This window comes from Phascolarctos cinereus, unplaced genomic scaffold (assembly GCF_003287225.1).
Source record: "Phascolarctos cinereus isolate Bilbo 61053 unplaced genomic scaffold, phaCin_HiC Scaffold_4;HRSCAF=312, whole genome shotgun sequence".
Taxonomy (NCBI): Eukaryota; Metazoa; Chordata; class Mammalia; order Diprotodontia; family Phascolarctidae; genus Phascolarctos; species Phascolarctos cinereus.
The window spans coordinates 393381012-393401103 of NW_027555847.1; the positions used below are offsets into that span (position 1 = coordinate 393381012).

General features: G+C 42.2%; 1 protein-coding gene across 1 annotated transcript in view; it reads left to right on the plus strand.

Annotated features, from left to right (window-relative positions):
- Positions 1-1186: 1186 nt before the first annotated feature.
- The window catches only part of AHRR (aryl hydrocarbon receptor repressor), a 261892-nt gene continuing 242986 nt past the window's right edge, over positions 1187-20092 (plus strand). The window contains exons 1-2 of the mRNA XM_020985671.2: positions 1187-1453; positions 11111-11183. Of these exons, the coding sequence (XP_020841330.1) occupies positions 11122-11183 (62 nt within the window). The 5' untranslated portion in view covers positions 1187-1453; positions 11111-11121. The remainder of the gene's footprint in view (positions 1454-11110; positions 11184-20092) is intronic.

The following is a 20092-nucleotide window of genomic DNA, read 5'->3' on the forward strand; positions in this document are numbered from 1 at the left end:
GACAGGGAAAAACAAGACTGATTAGTTGAGGGAAAACAAGGCAAATAAATATGTCCAAAAATGTGAGTTGAAGAATAAGTTAATGATCTGAGAAGGGAGGTGTGAGACAGGCAACGTATGTATGTGAGACAAGACAACAGGATGTTGGTGGTTGTGGTATGTACGTGTGTTTCTGTTTGAAATGTTTCTATTATTTGTGGTATCGTAGTTTCCCTTGAGTCTGTCCTTCCCAGTGCAAGATGTAGAAGATAATGGTTTGAATTGCCTCACTGCAATTGTGCAAACAGAGGCTAGATGTTGTAGAGGATTTCTGTACTTGGGGGAAGATTGGAGTAGACCAGGTACCTGCAACTCACTTCTAAGGATGTGCCTTGAGTGATTGGGAAGGTCTCAGGTCCTCCACTCCCTCTTCCTCCTCCCTCAACTTTTCCACTAGAAGGCTGTCTGAAACATCAATGATTCTAGTTTCATCTGTTTATTAAGGTTTTGATCCCTACTAAAATTCAAATAACTCTCAGACGGACAGTACTTTAAGGTATTCTGCCGCTGGCGCTAATAAAGACCTCAAAGCACATTCTGACGAATGGGGTGCCGTGGGGGGATGGGCTTGAGGACACTGAAGTTCTGTTTCACAGGTAGGGGCCAGAAAGAACGCAGATGAACCATTTTACTTTGGATTAGCTCCAGCTTGGGATCCTCCCCACCTTACCCTATCAGATTGTAAGCATCAAAAAGGCAGGGTCTTGCCCCTGCCAAAGTACATAACTACAGTGGAGGGCAACTGCTATTGAATGTTTATTAATAATTTAAATAATAGCTCTTATAATTTAATAGCTGTTGCTGGGCGGCTGGTGGGGAGAGGAGGAGTTGCGGGGACTCTTGGAGGCAGCAGCGTGTCGGGGCGCTCGGCGGGGTAGAGGAAGGTGGTCCCGGGGCGCTGGGACGGAGGGTGCGTCCTGGACCCCAGTCTCCTAAGGGACTCGCCCCTGTGGCACGTGCCACGCGAGCCGGGCAGGTGTTGTGGGGGTCCGGGGGGGCTCCCCAGCGGAGGCAGCCGGGGCGTCGGCCGGGAGGCGTGCGGCCGGAGGGGGCAGGGGCGGGGTTGGGGGCCGGGCGCGGGGCGGGAGCTACTCGGGGGCCTCTCCCTCTCGCGCCCTCTGCCGCCCACGACTCGGCTGGAGTCGCGCGGGGGGAGCGGAGGGCAGCCGAGGAGGATCGCGTGCGGAGCTCGCGGGGAGCTTGGCAGTGCCCCGCTTGCAGCCGCCGCGGCGAACCGGATCCCCGGGACATGCAAGCTGGGTCTCTGCCGTCGGCTGGCGCGCTGCGAGATCTCCCTGGCTGGCCGGGCGCCCTTCGTTCCGCTCCGCGCGCAAGCGGCCCCGCTCCCGGCACGGCTTGATTCCTCGCGGGGGAAACCTGCGCACTCCTCCCAAGCTGAGACCGCGATTAGGGGGTAAGTGGCACGCCCTCCGGGACTGAGGCCGAGAGAGCCCCCCGCCTCCCTCCTCCGCCCCCCGCTCTTGGGGAGAAGGAGGTGCGCAAAGTTCACCCCGCAGCAGCGCCGTCTCCGCTCTCCCCTCCCATCATAAACTCTCCCTGCCGCTACCTCGGATGCTGCTGCACAGGTTTGGTGGAAAAAAGAAGGAAACCGTTTCGTAAGTCTCTTGTATAGGCTCTAGAATCGTGGGGGACCTTGGAGATCATCTAGACTGGCACCTTCCTGTGACAGATGAGACCAAGGATCAGAAAAAAGCAGGATTAAATATTGAAGGTAGTCGGGGACAAGTTTGTCTGGCTCTCCGAGTCCCAGATTCCATAGCTGTAACACTCAGGGCTGAAGAACTAGGGTCGAGAGTTGTGTTTGCCTTTTTCGTGGCTCGGACCCCTGTGGCAGTCTGGGGGAGCCTAGGTAATAGGCTTCTCAGCTTATTATATCTCAGCCTAGTGTATCTCAGAACAATGTTTTAAAATGCATAAAATGAAATACGTAGGAAATACAAAGGAAACAAATGCTATTGAAATAGTTATCTATATATTATCTATCTGTCTGTCTGTCTATCTATCTATCTATCTATCTATCTATTTATCTAGTTTTTAAAAACAAGCTCATGGACCCCAGGTTAAAAACTCCTGGAGTTGATTTCCAAGATCCCTTTGCATCTGTATAATCTTGTGCTTCCGGGATTCCAAATCTAGTGTCCTTTCCTCTACTCCAGACTGAAGTGAATTGTAAAGCTGAATCTTGGGGGAATGGAGATGGAGAAGATATTTCTCTTGTTATATCAACCTGAGTAATTTTGAGAAGCCGTTTGAACTTAGACATAGGTGTATAAGAGTCTGTCGTTGGTACCCAAGCACTGGAAAAACGCTCATCACAGATTAGGGTTCTTTGCTATCCCACCTGCTTCTAAGATACGTATTTTGTAATTGTTACTAAGTTTGAGAAAAGGTGTCAAATGCCTCCAGATTTTTAATATTATTTTTCTTACTTAGCCATGGATGCTTGACCCTGAGAACTCTAGTTGTAAAGCAGAGCGTGAACAAATTCAAGGGAAAAGGCCCTCAAAGTTTTCACTTCAGAAAGTCCAACTTTTAGCCATGTAAATTCACCTAATTCCCTCCAATTTCCTGGAAAGGGACAAAATTAAACATATATATTTTTTTCTGGTTTTCCTTCCTTTTTTTAAGTTATTGGAAATCTCAGATACCCTGAGAATTTACAGGACAGGGTGGGTCTCGGGATATTAGCCTAAACCGCCAAGTGACGCAGGAATGAGTTATTTCCTTTACAGACGTTGAGAATGGCTACTTCGCCATTTCTTGTCCAGATCTGCTCTTAATATAACGGTATTTGTGGACCATTGTAGAGCAGACCCATCAAAAAGTAGACCAGACCACCAAAAAAAAATACCTTTTTCCAAGGCCAGGGTGTTTTCGTGTTCACTGTGGGCCTGTCTTTACAGCTTAGCAATACTCCAGGCTCTAACAGATGCCCATACACCCCAGCATCAAAGATTTGAAGAATGAACACTTGTGTCTAATAAACATCACAGAGTGAGACTTTAAATTGGATGGATTCACTATACTTGACTTAAAATAGTTATCTTTGAAAAACTACTTTTGTATGATGTCTAAACATAAGTTTTGAAAATATGATTTTTTTCTAGTATTTTAAAAACTGTTTCAACGTACTGTTTTTAAAATTGTGGATTTGGGTTTCTATGGTGTTTATTCATTAGTGAGAAAGAACAGTTCTGAACTTTTGATTCATGTTAATGCATGGGGGCGAAGGATGGGTAGGTTGGGGCCAAATTTCATTTTCACTTTATCAGTTTGTCTGTCTGTCTGTTGGTCTGTCTATCTATCTTGTATATTTGTATGACCTGTGAATGGCCACAGAAATATAATCCTAAAGGAGATATGGCCCACATTAGAGCAAAGCTAGAGATGAGGGTGCCCCAATGATGATTCCCTAGGAGAATGTCCGTGCACCAGAGGTGGGGTAGCTGTGGCCTCGAGGCCACATGTGGCCCTCTAGGTCCTTAATTGCTGCCATTTGACTGAATCCAAACTTCACAGAACAAATCCCTGGACAGTTATTCTTTATTATGAGAGGGATGGGACACTTAAGGTGAATGCCTCTATACCTCCTTTTTTGGATAGCAAAGGATATGACTACAGGTGGTGTCAGAAGAGCATGACACCTTTTGTCTGAGCCCACCAGCCTGTGAGCTGTCTAATCCATTCCTTATTCTTCATCATTGTTGTTCTTGTGGATTTGAAGATCCTGGATCCAGGTTCAAAACCTTAGCTCTGCTACCTGTTACCCCTGTGACTTTAAGTAAATCACTTAAGCTCTGTGGGCCTCAGTTTCCTTATCTTTAAAGTGATGCAGTTGGATTAAATGATCTTGAAGGCCTTTATGAGCAGCCAACTCCATAATCTTCTGACATAGTACTTAATATTCTATCATCAGAAATTCATTCCTTTGGGTGTACGTAACTGTGATGACAGGTTAACCACTTAATCTCCAGGTCTCTGATTGCTTCATTTGTAAAATGATGTTTACAATACTTGGAGTTGATGCTGTACAAAGTTGTTGTTAGGAAAGCATAATGTGCCATATTATTACTTAATAATTAACACTTTCTGGCTAGAATCATGATGATTAGGATATCATTATTGGTAATGTTAGGGAGAGTACGGGGAAGGTGGTGGTAGCAAGGTCAAAGTTAAAGTAGCGCCCAGGGGTAGGCTCTGCCCTCTTCTTTCAACCTAGAGGCAGTGTGGAACAGTTGTATGAGAGTGTCAAAAACTCTGGAGATCTGTGTTTGAGTGTTAGCTGACACTTAGCTAGCTGGGTGACCATAATACCAGTGGAAAGAACATTAACTCTGAAGTCAGAGGATCTGGGTTTAAATCCCACCTTTGATGCTTTCTTCCTGTGTGACTCTGAATAAGTCATTTAAACTTGATTTGTAAAATTTAAGGGGGTTGAACTCTTTGCCTCTGTGGTCCCTACTAACTCTAGGTCATTGATGCTCTGACCTTGGACATTGTATTTAACATCTTGGCGCTGTAATTTCCTTAATAGCAAAAAGGGAATTATACACTATCAACCTTGCTGGGTCGTTACAAGAACAGTACTCTGTAAACCTTAACATGCTGTACAAAATGTGGTGTGATATGCCCAGGAAAACTGAATCTCGTTCCTTCTGGATAGGAAGGGGAAAATGGGGTTGTTACACATATAGTAATAGTCTGCTCAATGTCTTCTCTCTTCCTGGGAGAGCATTTCCAAAGGACTGTGGGAGGAGGCAGGAGTATACTTTCCCCCCATTCTCCTCAGGCACCCAGCCTTCCCAAGTAACTGAGAGAGACTTTCACTGCCCACACATGGCCTGAGCTTCATGCTTTCCCATTTTTCTGACGAGTTACTGGATTTGGCTTCCTAGACAGCTTTCTGATTATGATAATAATAATAGCAAACAAGAGCCGGAGAACCTGAGTTTAAATCTGGCCTCAGATACTTGCTAGCTGTGTGACCCTGGGCCGATCACTTAACCCTGGTTGTCTCAGGCTCCTCATCTGTAAAACGAGCTGGAGAAGGAAATGACAAACTACTCCAAGTATCTTTGCCAAGAAAACCCCAAATGGGGTCACAAAAAGTCGACATGACTGAAAATGATTCAACACAATAGCAAACATTTTAATAGCTAAGATTTCCAAAGTGCCTTACATACATTAAACCATTTTGTAGTCAAAACAACCCCATGAATGTGTGATCGTTAAGAGTTGCTCTGAAGACAATTGCTGTGTAGAGAAAGATATTATTCTTCCTTCTGCATAAGAATAAGGTGCACTTGCTGTGAAAGCAAGTGTGTCAGAAAACAGTGTCTGGTCTTAGATAATGGGACTTGATGTTTTAGAGATTTAGCTTAAAACATTCTAGGGTCAGATAAATCCAAAGAGGATACCCTCAACATCTTCTATTCCACAATCTGATGGGGTCTTGGGCTTCTTAGGTGGCTTAGTGTTAAAACTTTTTTGGGGGGGACGCATATAATTTCCTATTGGTTTTAATGGGCTGTTAGTCCAAATACTGTAGGAAAAGAACTATACAGCAATTATATTCAAATCTGATAATTAGGAAACACATTGCAGATTTAGGAACAAAAATATTGTTTCTTGGTTTAGAAGAGATCAAGCACTTTGTTTCTTTTACGGTGCATGTAGGGAGCATGGGAAATTGAGGAAATAGAGGAGGTATAAGCCCTATGCCACTCTGGTTGTATGAATTACTCCCAACTTCATTGTCCTGGGTTGCTCTCTGCCATACAGCCAATTAAAGTGGGGTCTTCTGGGTTCTATTTCCGCCAGGCCCTCATTAACATATTCATTGTCTGATGCCTTCTTTTAGGAGTCAGAGACACTGTTTCCTCTGGTCAAAGAAAAATGGTAACAACAAGAATCCATGGGTTTATTTTTATCTTTTTAGAAAAAAAATACTCAAAGGACATTTTCTCTTACTTGTACTATTCTCCATATTTAAGACAGTTCCTTCGGACCTGATTTGCTAATGGCACCTGAAAAATAAAATTAGGAATATTATCGTTGGTATCAGTTTCCACCATGAATTGAAAGGCGTAGTATGTAGAGAGGGTGTCTCTAAAGTCTTAGTATAGTTTTAAGCTATTATAGATGTATATGTGTGTGTATACATATACACATACTATATGTGTGTATTTATATGTGTATGTATATATGTATAAAAAGCGCATACATATATTTGTTGTTGTTTAGTCATTTTTCAGTCATGTCCAATTCTTTGTGACCCTTTTGGGGTTTTCTTGGCAAAGATGCTGGAGTGATTTGCTGTTTTCTTCTCTAGCACATTTTATAGATGATGAAATTGAGACAAACAAGGTTAAGTCATTTACCCAGGGTCATACAGCTAGTGTCAAATTTGAACTTAGGAAGAGGAGTCGTCCTGTCTCCAGGCCCAACACTATATCCACTGTGCAACCTAGCTGCCCATACATACATGTATATGCATACATACATAAACATGCATATATGGAATACATATATTATACATTTATGTGTATATGTGTATGCATATACACACACTTTCCTTTTGTATGAAGGTGGATGAGTTACAAGCACACAGGAATTTAAAAGGGACGATTAAATTTAGTATTTCTTTTAAAGTTTGCCTGCAATACCCGATTGATGGAGAATAAAACTTGTGTACTTGAAAAGCTTTTACTGGGTTTGCATCAATTAAAAAAAAATCCATCTCCCGACTTCAGTTATGATATTCTCAGCTGTTTTGAGTCTGGTGATAAGCCCAGTTGCATACAAAGTCTGTGATTGGGAGAGAGGGTTCAGGCCAACAGAGAGGAATGCCTCTGAAGGTTTATTCGCTGGGTGGAGGAGGCCTTCTTTCAGCCAGCCTTGGACAGAGGGGAGGGAGATGGAAGTCCTGGAAAGCCAAGCAGGTTAGGTTTTGTTTTTATCTTTGGCCAGAGCTGGGATTTCACCAGTGTAGGCTTAGCACCTGGCCTTTGCTCTGTAACGTAGAATCTTAGAGCTGGAGTTTTTAACCTGGAGCCTGTGTACTTTTTTTTCCCTCAAATATTTTGGTAACTATATTTTAGTAGAATTGGTTTCCTTTGCAATCCCTGTGTCATTCATTTTATGCTGAAAACACCCTTCTGAGAAGGGATCCATAGGCTTCATCAGACTGCTAAGGGGGGGTCCTTGACACAAAAGAATGTTGGGAACTCCTGGGCCAGGCAGAACATCATGGAGTGGGACTGTGCTATTTACATATCTCTCAGGCTGTGCAGTTTCATTCTGGGACACGGGGAGGAGAAGAGGTTAGTTTCGGTGCAGGTGTCGCTTTGAAGTACTGTCAGCCTCTGCTCACTAGGTTCTGTGCAACTGGGCTCATTGTCACCAGACTCAAAACAGCTGAGAATCACACCTGAAGCTGGCTAGATGATTTTTTTAATTGATGCAAACCCAGTGAAAACTTTCCAAGTATACAAATTTTATTCTCCATTAATTTGGTATTGCACACAGACTTTCAAAGAAGTACTAGATTTAATTGTCTCTTTTAGATCTGCTTAATAGAGATTCACTGTTCTTTTGATGTTAATCTTGTGAAGTTGACTGGAAGTTGCTCTACTACTCAGTTGACATGATGGGTAACTTTTCCATGGATGGCAAAAGTAGGGGTGGTCTAGAGTTCTGTCTGCTATCTGTTTAAATGAAGAGCCCTGCAGTTTATCATTTATACAACTTGTACGTAGTTGTTTGCATGTTGTGTCCCCCGTTAGATTGTGAACTTCTTGAGGGCAGGGATTGGTTTTGCCTTTCATTGTAATGGTAGAGGCTGCCATGTCATTTGCACTTGGTAAATGCTTGTTATTTTGACTTGCAGTTAAGGTTCAAAGATTTTTGCTCCTGAGCTTATTTCAAGTGTCAGCCCAATATATGGGGACGATCCTCCACGCTGTTCTGGGCATTTCTTCACCGTTTGCCATTAGGACATCCATGAAGCCTTCCATCACTATCAAGATGATGTATATGTTTTAGGTAGTGGTGGAAGCAGAGTTGAAAATAGTTAAATGGTGTAGGAGCAAGTTATCCAGGATGGAAGAGAAATTCGTGCCTTCATTGTTACTGAAAAATTTTGCTCAATTTCATCCCTTTGGGACATGACTGAAAAGTTGTACAGGCATATATTCAATCCAAAGAGTATTTTAAAAAAATAAACAATGTGCTGCAGTTGAAATAGTGATGTATTTGGACTTTACAGCACTGGGTTTGAATTCTGGATCAGCGGTTTACTTGTGTGAGCTTGGATAAATTACTTAACTTCTCTGGTCCTCAGTTTCTTTATTCATAAAGTAAAAGCTTTGGGCTATATGACCTCTAACATCCCTTCTAATTATTTTGTTTGTTTTTTTGAGTTTTTTTGTTTGGAGGCATTCAGGGTTAAATGACTTGCCCAGGGTCACATAGCTAGTAAGTGTCAAGTGTCTGACACTGGATTTTGAACTAGGGTCCTCTTGACTCCAGGGCTGGTGCTTTATCCACCGTGACACCTAGCTGCCCTCCTCCTTTCTCATTCTGAATTTGGGCTGCTAACTGAAATCAAACTTTCTTTTGGAGAAGTATTTAAGGAATGATGCTGGGAAGAAAAGACCACCAGCCCAGGAGAGACTTTGTAGTCTCAGCTCTGCCATTAATTAGTTATGTGGCTGCCCGGCAAATTATTTGCCTATTGTAACTCTGTTTCCTATCTTTAAAATGAGGGTGTGGGACAAGATCAGTGTTCTCCACGCTACATTCTGTGGAAGTGCATTATTCTATCCAATGTGAATTAGAGTTCCTTGAGAAAATTTTCATGGTTAGTTTTCTCCTTCAAAACATTAAATATGAATGTGTGTGTGGACCAGAAATACTTCATTTAAATGTAGAATATGTGATAATATTTGGGTGTGAAAATAAGCATTAATTTTTTGTTTCTATTTTGCCTGCAAATATCACTTCATTTATTTTGAAGGTGAGACACCTTGGAAGAGTGGATTAAAGTCTGGCTTTGGAATCAGAAAGAACTGGGCCAAAGTCCAATGTCTGATACATTCTGCTTATGTAACCAAGGGCACGTTGATTAATGTCTCAGTGCCCCAGGTAGTGCTCCAAGACTCTAGGTTACACATGTATTGCAGCTGCATCAGGGGAAGGGAATTTCCACACAGGGAATTAATTACCTGTGTGGATGAGATCTTGCCTGGGCCACTCCCTGAAAAAAAATCTAAGGGTATGTCATACTGCCAGACCAGGATTTTGGGGATCCATCCATATGTTTTAAACCTCTAGTTTTTTTGTGTGACCCTATTAGTTTGGAAAATACTAGATGCTTTCTAAGGACTCTGAGAGCTCTAAAGTTTTGTGACTTATTTTTATGAGGACTGGTGTTAGGCTGGTAGATGATACTTCTAGATGTATAAATTCATGTTCTCTTCATGATGCTTGCATACTTTTCCAAATGGGTACAAAAATTTTGTGCCCCTCCATGACATCAAGTTAAAAAATTCAGAATAAATATCCTCATTGTTATAGTTTGTCCACTGGCATAATGACTGATTTGAAACATGCTGACATTTTTGGCACAGAGATAGCTCCATCTCGAGCTTCCTTCACCCTCCCCCACCTCCACCATAGTTGGATAAAATCGAGCTTGATCCCAAAGATAAATTGCTAGGTTTTGATCAGAAAAGGTTCATAGTCCCCCAGTCTTCGCAAACACAAATCATAAGATTGAAAAGTTGTAAAGGAGAGGAAGGTGACTGGCATCCTCCTGAGAAGCCACAGAGACCACAGCCTTGAGACGTGACATGCAACCCTTAACTCAGGACTCTTGAATACTTTCTTCTTACTTAGGATAAACTCTAGTGCAAGGCATTGACAGTATTTATCTTGCTTATAAAGCTGTCGAGGTGGTGGTGGTATGTGTTTGTATACTTGTGTGAGTGTATTTTTGTGTGTGTATTTGTGTTTGTGTATTCATGTATATGTTTGTGTATTCATGTATATGTGTATTTGTGTGTGTGTTTGTGTATTTGTGTGTAAAGCTTATATATTGATTTTATGTTTAAAATGTTCATCTGCTTCAGAAAAACTTCAGAACCAGTCACTTCAGAACGTGATCCAAGTGTTTCACTTTGAAAGCTTATCAAGGTGTGAGAGAGAGGAAGCCCAACATAGGGAAACCTTTTAAAATGAAGGTTTTGCAATTCGTGTGGGAACACTGAAGTCCACTTATTCAAAGGAAATGCTGTGGTTGTGTCCATTGTGATAGGAATGGTGTAACTATAGAGATGTAAAAATGGCAACGTGTCTTTATTAATATTGTATTGTCCCAGACAAAAAGCAAGTGGTCGCCTGAGTGTCTCAGCTGACTTTTCCTGGAACATTTCCTTAAGGAGTTAAATGCAGGTGTAGGTGAACTCACAGAGATAGATGTCATTCTTAGAAACCTCAGAGATCGTCTTAGCAAGGCTGAGAAGGCTTTCCAACTGACCAGCAAGGGTGGGGGAGGAGATGAGAAAAGAATAATAATAATAATAATAATCATAACAACAACAACACACTTACGTATCACATCATGACTTGCAAAGAGCCTTATTCACAACATCTTGAGATGGAGGGAAGAAGGGCAAGGTTGTGAAGAGTGGGAAGGCTAGTCTCTAAAAAAAAAAGCTGGAGACTTTTATTTCAAGATTTGTAGGAAGAAATGACACAGGGGCCTTGATGGTTAAGGGTAGGATCAGAGATCTAGTGTTTTAAGGGACCTCAGAGATCATCTGCTCCAACCCTCCGGACTTTTCAGATGAGGAGGTTGTGACTTCCCCAAGGTCACACAGGGAGTCAGTACTAAGGGGCAGCGTTTGAACCCAGGTCCTCTAACACCAGAGCCAGAGTTCTTTCTGGCAAATCAGGTGCCGAATTGCCATGATTTTCTTGCTTTTGGTTGGTTGGTGAAATTGTTGATGTTTCTTAAAGAGACTGGCTCATTTGTGCTTTTCTGTTCCAGGGACAAAAACAATGATTCCACCGGGAGAGTGTATGTATGCTGGGAGGAAAAGAAGAAAACCTATTCAGAAACAGTAAAGTATCATATTTTCTGTTTTTTGATGATTGGCAAGAAAGTGATGAGGTTAGATAAAACTGAATTACAACCAGTTTGCTTGCATTTCTGGATAATTGTCCAGTTAGCTTCTAAGTTATGTTAGTTAATGTCACAGATTGAACCTCATTTCGTGTTTGGGATGCTTGTATTTTTTACTTTAAGTAAAGGAACCCCATTCCTGATAAAATCATACAAGTCCTATGGGAAAGAAGCATTAGTCAAGAAAGACCATTATCCCTCAGATGAGAAATGATTTCCAGATGCCCTGGCCAAGCCAGCTGAAGGAGATGGGCTTTCTCCTAATGATCTCCTGTATCACTTCTGTTGTACCAAGTAATCGTGAAACCTCATAATTTCTTCTTTTTCAAGAAAGTGTTTTAAATGAACAAACTGGTGTTTTAGTTTGTCTTCCTTTCAAAAGCCTCCCTCTGATCTGAGTTTCCTGACTGGTGGGAAGGGCAAAGACTATAGAATCAGTCAGTTAGCAAGCTTCTACTAAGTCTGGGTTTGCTATATGCCAAGTACTGCACTCAGTGATTGAGATAACAAAGTCAGAAAAAGAAAAGGTTCCTTCCATCAACAAGCTTATATTTTGATGGAAGAGACAGCCTGTACACGTGTATGAGTAAGTACAAAATAAACATAAGGTAATTTTCAGGGGAGGGGGACTGGCATCTGGAGGGGTCAGGAGAGACCTCCTAGAGAAGGTGACTCTTGAGCTGATCTTTGAAGGAAACTAAGGATTCTGAGAGAGGGCAGTGAGGAAGGGAGGGCCTTCGAGGTGTGGAGGGCAGCCTTTGCAAAGGCACAGAGGTGGGAGATGGGTAGCCAGAACATTTAGGCTAGAAACCTACTTTCCAAAGGATATTTCATCACCGACCTCTGATTTTTCTACTGTACTATAATTTCCGCTTCTTCTTCATAATAATGATAGCATTTATAAAAGTGCTTTAAGGTTTGCATAATGCTTTACAAACATTATCCCATTTGATCCCCACAGCACCCTTGGGAGGCAGGTGCAATTATTATTCTCATTTTGTAGATGAGGAAACTGAGGTAAAAGACTAAGGTAAAAGATAAAGGTAAAAGACTTGACCAGGGTCACATAGCTAGTAAAGATCTGAGACTGGATTTGAACTTGGGTTTTCTTGACTCTGCATCCAGCCTCTAGCTGCCTCCTTTTGATTTATTTGGTTTTTTTGTTTGTTTGTTTTGTTTTTTGGTGAGGCATTTGGGGTTAAGTGACTTTCTCAGGGTCACACAACTACTAAGTGTTAAGTGTCTGAGACTGGATTTGAACTCAGGTCCTCCTGACTCTAAGGCCAGAGCACTATTCACTGCACCACCAAGCTGCCCCTTCCTTTTGATTTACCTACATGTCTTTCACAGCTTCCAGGGAAAGTGGAGGAGAGAGGCAGGACATCATTAGAGGACACTGCAGTTGCTACCCTGCCTTGTTCATTACTTCTGGTGGTACTTTTATTGCTGCTCTATTCCCTGCTCTCTATTATCAGATGAGTATTTGATGTACAAGAACGTACAAGGTGAGGGGCAGCTAGGTGGCACAGTGGATAGAGCACTGGCCCTGAAGTCAGGAGGGCCCAAGTTCAAATCCGGCCTCAGACCAAACACTTCACATAAGTGTTGCCCTGGGCATGTCACTTAACCCCAATTGCCCAAAATAAATAAATAAATAAAATTAAAAATGTATATACATATATGTGTGTGTATGTACATACATACATACATATACACACATACATTCACACAAGATGAATTGGTGGGTCTCATGCTTCCCACTGCGGACTTCTTGAACATCTCTTTCTGTTGGTCAGCTGTAAGCTCCAGTGCTAGCGTGTTATTCTCTGCATTTCTTCCTGTCTGGACTTCAGCTTTTACATATTCTGAATACGCATCTGGTTCTCCTCAGGGCCAGCCTTTGGGATCATCAGAAGTGGGTCATCAAGCAGGACCCTGGTGAGCTCTGCTGGTGTGAAAGAGAGCAGTGTTAGTTATGAGATGTTGCCTGACGCATAGTAGGCGCTTGACCCAGCCAGGCTTTAAAAGTCTATACGTTGTAGAGGTTCTGGTGATGCAAGACGAGAATATCTTTATGTCTCCAGAATTTAATCTCAGCATCTTGCACCTGGCAGAGATTACATGTTGCCAGACACCATTCCCATGGTAACATCTACCATTAACCAGGTTGTATATGCCTCTGTGTGTATATTTAAAGTGTACTTTCCTCTTCTGTTGGAGTGAAGAATTTTGTGGCAGAAAGTCTGATGTTCTGTATACCCCCTAAACAATGGCAAGGATAAAAAAAAATGTTTTTAGTTTCCTTTGTGTTAAGGGTAGGTGTGGCCCTGGGGGCCAGAATTTTGAGACTGCGTTGGGATGGCCTGAATTGGCTTTGTGTTGCTGGTCAGTTAGAGCTAGAGTGTCCATGTGCCAGACGGAGAGAATACTCCCAGAAGAGCTCACAGAGGAAAGTCTGGCACAGGCATGAAGGCTCAAGAGCTTGGTGGGGGGAGGGGATAAAGGTCATAGCAGCAGAAAGTCGTAGGGCCTTTTCACTCCCTCGGTATGTTGTTGGGAGATGCATATTTCCTGAGGGAAAGTTCAGTTCATTTCAATTTAACAAGCATTTACTGACTGCCTGCTGTGTGCAAGGCAATGTGCAGGGTGCTTGAGAGAAAAAGACAACAAGCAGTACTGGATTTTTGGCATCAGAGGATCCGGGTTGCGATTGTGGATCTGCCATTTACTGTCCATGTGACCATGGGCAAATCCCATAACCTTTCTGGGTCTTCGTTTTTTATCTGTAAAGTGTGGGGTATTGGATTAGATAAGCTTTCAAGTCTCTTCCACCCCTGCCCTCAAGGAGCTTACATTTTAGGGGGTCGGGGAGAGTACATGTAAATATAAAATAGTTTAGGGGTGGGAGGAGAACGCTAACAACTGGTGGGGATCATGCAGGGCCCTAAAATCTCTGAGGATTTTATAAGAAGGAGGTGAGGAGAGAAAGCAGTCAATTATTCAGTCAGTAAGCATTTATTAAGCTCCGACTATATGCCAGGCACTGACTGGTCTAAGCGCTGGAGATACAAAGAGGCAAAAAAGAGTCCTTGCCCTCAAGGGCAGTCTAATGGGGGAGACAACAAGCAAACACATATTTAGATGCAAGCTATATAAAGGATAAACAGAAAATAATTAATAGAAGGAACACCCTAGAGTTAAGAGGAATTAGGAAAGGATTCTCAAAAATGGCAGGTTTAGATATGACTTACAGAGAGCCAGGGAAGTCAGAAGGCCGAGTTGAAGGAGGAGGGCATTTCAAGTATGGGGGACAGCCAGAGAAGATGCTGCAGGGTAACAGGCAGGAGGTCAATGTCATTGGATGAGAGGACTGGGTGGGAAGTAAAGTGTAAGAAGGTTGGATAGGTAGGAGGAGGCTAGGTTATGAAGGGCTTTGAATGCTATTCTCTATTTGATCCTGGAGGCAGTAGGGAGCCGCCGAAGTAGGGGAAGGTGACATGCTCAGCACGGGGGCAGCCAGCCTTTGCAAAGGTGTGGAAGCAAGAGGTGGAAAAGAACGTTCTTTTAGCCTTATCTCATTTTCTTTTCTGAACTTAAAATTTTTGGTTTGGTTCTGGAAGATAGCTAATTCTTTGGCATCTAAATATTTCCCAGAGACAAGGAGAGAAATGATACAAGAAGTTTCAAGGGACTATTGCAGAAAAGATGTCTTGGGTGTGCTTACAACTAGAATCGTGGTAGAGTAGGCAGGGTGGGTAGGCAGAGTGGGATATTGCCTTGGGTGCAACTCTCAGGGAAATAGAGTGAGGGGTGGGTTTTTTTTTCCCCCAAGGCATTTGGGGTTAAGTGACTTGCCCAGGGTCACACAGCTAGTAAGTATCAAGTGTTTGGTCTGAGGCTGAATTTGAACTCAGGTCCTCCTGACTTCAGGGCTGGTGCTCTATCCACTGCGCCACCTAGCTGCCCAAGTGGTATTTTTAAAAAATGACACTTTTAATAAAATTATTTTTATTTATTTCATTAAATATATCCCAATTACAAGTAAATTTTTTTAAAAAATAATTTTTGAAAATGTGGAGTTCCAGGTTCTCTTCATACCTCCCTCCTGTCCCTCCTTGAGAAGGCAAAGCAGTTGGATATCAGTTATACATGTGAAGTCATGCAAAACATATATTCATTTTAGCCATATTGCAAAAGAAAACACAACATAAAACAGATGGAATTATTATCATCCCCACTTTACTGATTTCCCCACTCAGGAAGCTGAGGAAGAGAGGCTAAGTGACTTTTCCTGGAGTTGCACAACTAGTGAGTATCTGAGGCACATTTTGAACTCAGGTCTTCCTGACTCCAGGTCCAGTGCAGAGGCAGTAAGCATCAGAGGCAGATTTGAAGCTCAGTCCTCTGATTCTCCAAACCAGGACTCTTTTCTCTGTACTATAGAGTCCACAAAGTGGTACTCCAAGAGAAGAAGGCCATGTTCTGTCTGGGGTTGAATGCCTTAGAGTTAAAAAGAAGGTATGAGGGCTGAAATGCCTGACAGGGGATGTAAGCTCTTGGAGGGCAGGAGCTTTGTCTTTTTATTTCCAAGGTTGAGGCCAGTGCTTTGCGCACAGCTGGCATATAATAAATGTTGAATAGATGAATGAATTTTCTGACATAAGGGTCTACTATACCTTTGCAACTTTCTCAAGGTGTGATGTATATCTTCGCAATCCTAGGACAGAGACAGGCTGGATGGGAGATTTTAAGGGTTAGCTAACTATTGGAAGGAGCCAGTAATTTTCCTTTATTCCATCCATGGATTGAGAATGGGTGTAAGGTGGCCAGAAGAAAACCTTGATGTCTCCCTATAGTGCTGCCTTAGAGATGGAAACTATGTATTCTGGGAGGGCATATGTTTTGACAAGTAAAGATTTATTTTTGTAAGATCATTTTTCAGAAATCTATGCATCAAAAACATTTTTTATCAATCAAATAATAAATCAAAATAGCACCATGGCACATAGACAACGTTATGCTTTCCTTGACCTTGGATCTGGGTTGATGTGCAACAAAAGGAATGCTTTTGGTAGGTGCTTTAATTTTAAATTTCCTGGTAGTAATTTTGGCTGCAGTGAATGTTTTAAAGATTTTGTGTTTGAGGGAGAGGAGAGGGACCTGTAAAAACAATGTAAAGAAACTGGATGTTCACTAAATGTTCACAGATTTAAACAAACGTATGGAGTGCCTTCATTCAATAACTGCATATTCAAATAAATCAACTTAACAGTTCATTGATCCTAGATTTATTTTTGTTCTTTTGTGTGTATGCAGCATCGTACGGTGAAATAAACACTACTTTGCTTATTCAAAACCTAGTTACTGCCATTTAGTAAATGCAGCTGTGTTTATTTCTGTGGGGAGAGCTGCAGGTATGTGTATATGATTTCTGTAGGAACTCCTTTAGTATTAAGCTCAAGGGAAATTTGGAAGTTAAAATAACTTGCTTTTGAGCCTCATTCTTGTGTAGACATGGGTTGGTCCAGGCAGTAGCCCCTTCTGTCTACAGGGTAGGAGGTGGGGGCTGGGGGCTGGGGTAATGGTAGAGCATTGGCTGTGTGGCGCATATGGCTTTGATTTATAAGGTCCTAAGGACTTGTGGCTTCGAGTGGGATGGAGGTCAGAGAGGGGAGTACCTTTGCTCTGGATTCTCAAGGGTTTCTTCTCGGCCTTCCCCAGTCTGGACATTTAACTTCCCCAAGGTTAGTGTCCTTGTGGATGGAGCACTGGCCTGTTAGGCAGAAGACAGCTGACCCCAATTAAGGGTCTCCTAGGAGGCAGCTTGGTAGTGCAGTGGATGGAATCAGGAAGATCTGAGTTGAAATCTGGCCTTAGAGACTGACTGTGTGACCTGGGCAAGTCACTTAAGGGCAATCTGCTTCAGTTTCCTCAACTGTAATATGGGGATAATAAGAGCACCTATCTCTTTGGGTCACTGTGAAAATCAAATGAGATAATATTTATAAAGTACTAAATACATTTCCTGGAATATAGTAGGTATTTGATAAATGCCTGTTCCTTTCTCCACTCTCTTTCCCCCCATCACTTGCTTGGGATGCTTTAGAGGGGATACCTACTTCAGGTAGATGCGGGGGGCCAGGTGATTTTGGGGGCTCCTTCAGACTCTAAGTTTCTGTGATTCAGTGATGTGTTCTAGTACTCATCCCCTACCACTGACAAATAGTGATGTGACCCTGAGAAAAGGCAGTGCCATTGCTCTGTGGGTAAAGTGTTGATGATAATAGTAATTGTCCCTTCCTACTGTAGTAGGAGGGATAAATGAAGATAAGATAATCCAATTCCATTTATTAAGAATTTATGGAGTGCCTTGCTACAACGTGCTACAGTGGAAAGACTCTGAAGACTTGGTTTCACATTCCCCCTCTGACGTCCACTACCCTTGTGACCTTGGGCAAATCCTTAATTCTCCTAAGTCTCCTCGTCTTTAAGGTGTAGGGATTGAACTAGATAGATAGCCTTTGAGGTTCTTTCTAGATTTATGAATGAAAGTAAATATAAACTCATTGTTTTGGGGAGGGAGATGGGGAAAATACTAGTAACTGAAGGTACCAGGAAAAGTCTCATGTAGAAGGTAGCACTTGAACTTCAGAACCAATTTCCTCTGTGACCCTGGCATGCCGGGGCCAGGGCTATCTCACTTGGTGACTGTTTATTGTGACTTGTGGTCTCACCTGTGACAACAGGATGGTTAATGTTTGGACTCACCACATCAGCTTCCCTTTTAAAGTGGTAAATGGGCCATTGTAAACAGGAAGAACTATTTCCCGTACTCACACGTGTGTACGCACACATGTGCACACACACAAATAAATGCAAGTATATATTCATGCACACATAGGAGGATGTGATTTAGTGTGAACAGAGGACAAGTGGATTGGGGAACATGTCACTATGGAAACTTAGTACCCTTAACAACTCTTCTTTGGTTGGACAGCCTTTATTCCAAGAACCAGACAGTTTTTTTTTTTGGAAAGAACTTGGTTGGTGAAGCCCTCTACCCCTCAGAGTCAGGCAGTAGTGGGGACCCTGGCAATTCTCTTTAATTGGACTACGCATCACTTTGATATTTTTAGTGGGAAAAGTTGGCCACTTTGCATGTTGCCATATTTTGGGCCGTTTCTTCAAAATCATTCCCTCTTCTGAGCTCTGCTTCCTCAGTTTTGATTGACTTCAATGTGTGGTTTGCATTCATGCACTGAGTTCTGCCCAAGACTGGGATATCTAAGAGGTCACTTTTCTTGGTGTTGGCTTCTGGAGTCAGTGTGCTCCATGCTAGAAGACTGTTGGTCTATTCTTGAAGACCTCCCCATAGCAAGGGGGAAGAGTAAAGGACAATCACCATGGGTACTGGATTGCTTTCCTCTTCTTTTTGTAGGGTTTGCCTTTCCTTATGCTGTTAAGTTCAGTTTGAATTTTCTTTTGGTTTGCGTCTTCCCTGAGAACAGGGAAGATCCTTTATTGATTTTTCTCCTACCTTCTCTTCTGAAGTTTATGATCGACTCCAATAGAGAATCACTCTCCCACAGCTATTGGCCTATGAAGTTGTGAACTCCATCACTTATCTTACGTAGAGGAATGTGAGGTCTGGAGGTGAAGGCTATCAATGGGAGAATAATTGAAAGGGTCACACTGATCTTGGCTCCCACTTTGGTGTGAAGTTGGGGTGAACAAGGAAGGTGCTCAAAGAAAATGTGGGGAAAAAAGAAATGTTTGCAAAATAATCCTAAATGCAAACTTTCAATTCCACACATATTTATAAATTGTCTACTATGTGCCAGGCAATAGGGATACAAAGACAAAAATGAAATAATTTCTGCCTCAGGGAACTTACATTTTATTTTCTTAGGTAGTTGTGTATCCTTCCTGCCCAAGAAGTCAGAGAAGTAAAGTAAAGAGAGGATAAGAAATGGTTGACTCGAAAGAAAGCAGACATGGGGGCGGGGTGGGGATGTCTCATGAAATAAAATTCAGAGTGAAATACCAGAGAGACAAGAAACTAAGTGAGTAGGGATTTGTTTTTTGAAGGTGAAACTACTAGTGGGTTTGGAGAAAGTGTTTGAGAGAGTTTTGATGGCAGTGAAGAGAGAAATGAAGTAGAAAGTAGGACCTAACTACACATCTCTGAAATCTTATGCTTTCATTTAAGATTGAATTACATCGTCTCTGTGAATGAATTTGTAACCTTTTTGGGATAGAGTCTTTGTCTTTGCTTGAGTTGAATATTGATTCCACGGGTGTTAGATGAAAATAACAATATTTAAATGAGTAATGAATTAGTATTGCATGTGACCCTTGTATTTAAATATTATTTGCTATACTTGAAACTTAGATTGGGTGATATGTTAGTTTAATATTGCATGAGTTCTGACTATATAGTCATTTCTGTTGTATCCAACTCTTTGTGACCCTATTTGGAGTTTTCTTGGCAGAGATACTGGAGTGGTTTGTCATTTCCTTCTCATTTTACAGATGAGGAAACTGAGACAAACAGGGTTAAGTGACTTGCCTAGCGTCCCACAGCAAGTGAACAACACATTTATTAATTGCTTACTATGTGCCAAGCACTGTTAAGCACTGGAGTAAACAAATATAAGCAATTAGAAAGATCCCATCCCTCAAGGAACTTACATTCTACTGGGGAAAGACAGCACATAAAAGGAAGCTGGAAATGGGGGGAGAAGAATGAGAAGTACCTGGTCTGGGCCCTGCCTCAAAATGGAGGCTCATTAATGAGAGAAGGGTACTGTGGGAGCAGAGGGGGAAGGGAGTGGAATCATGATGGCA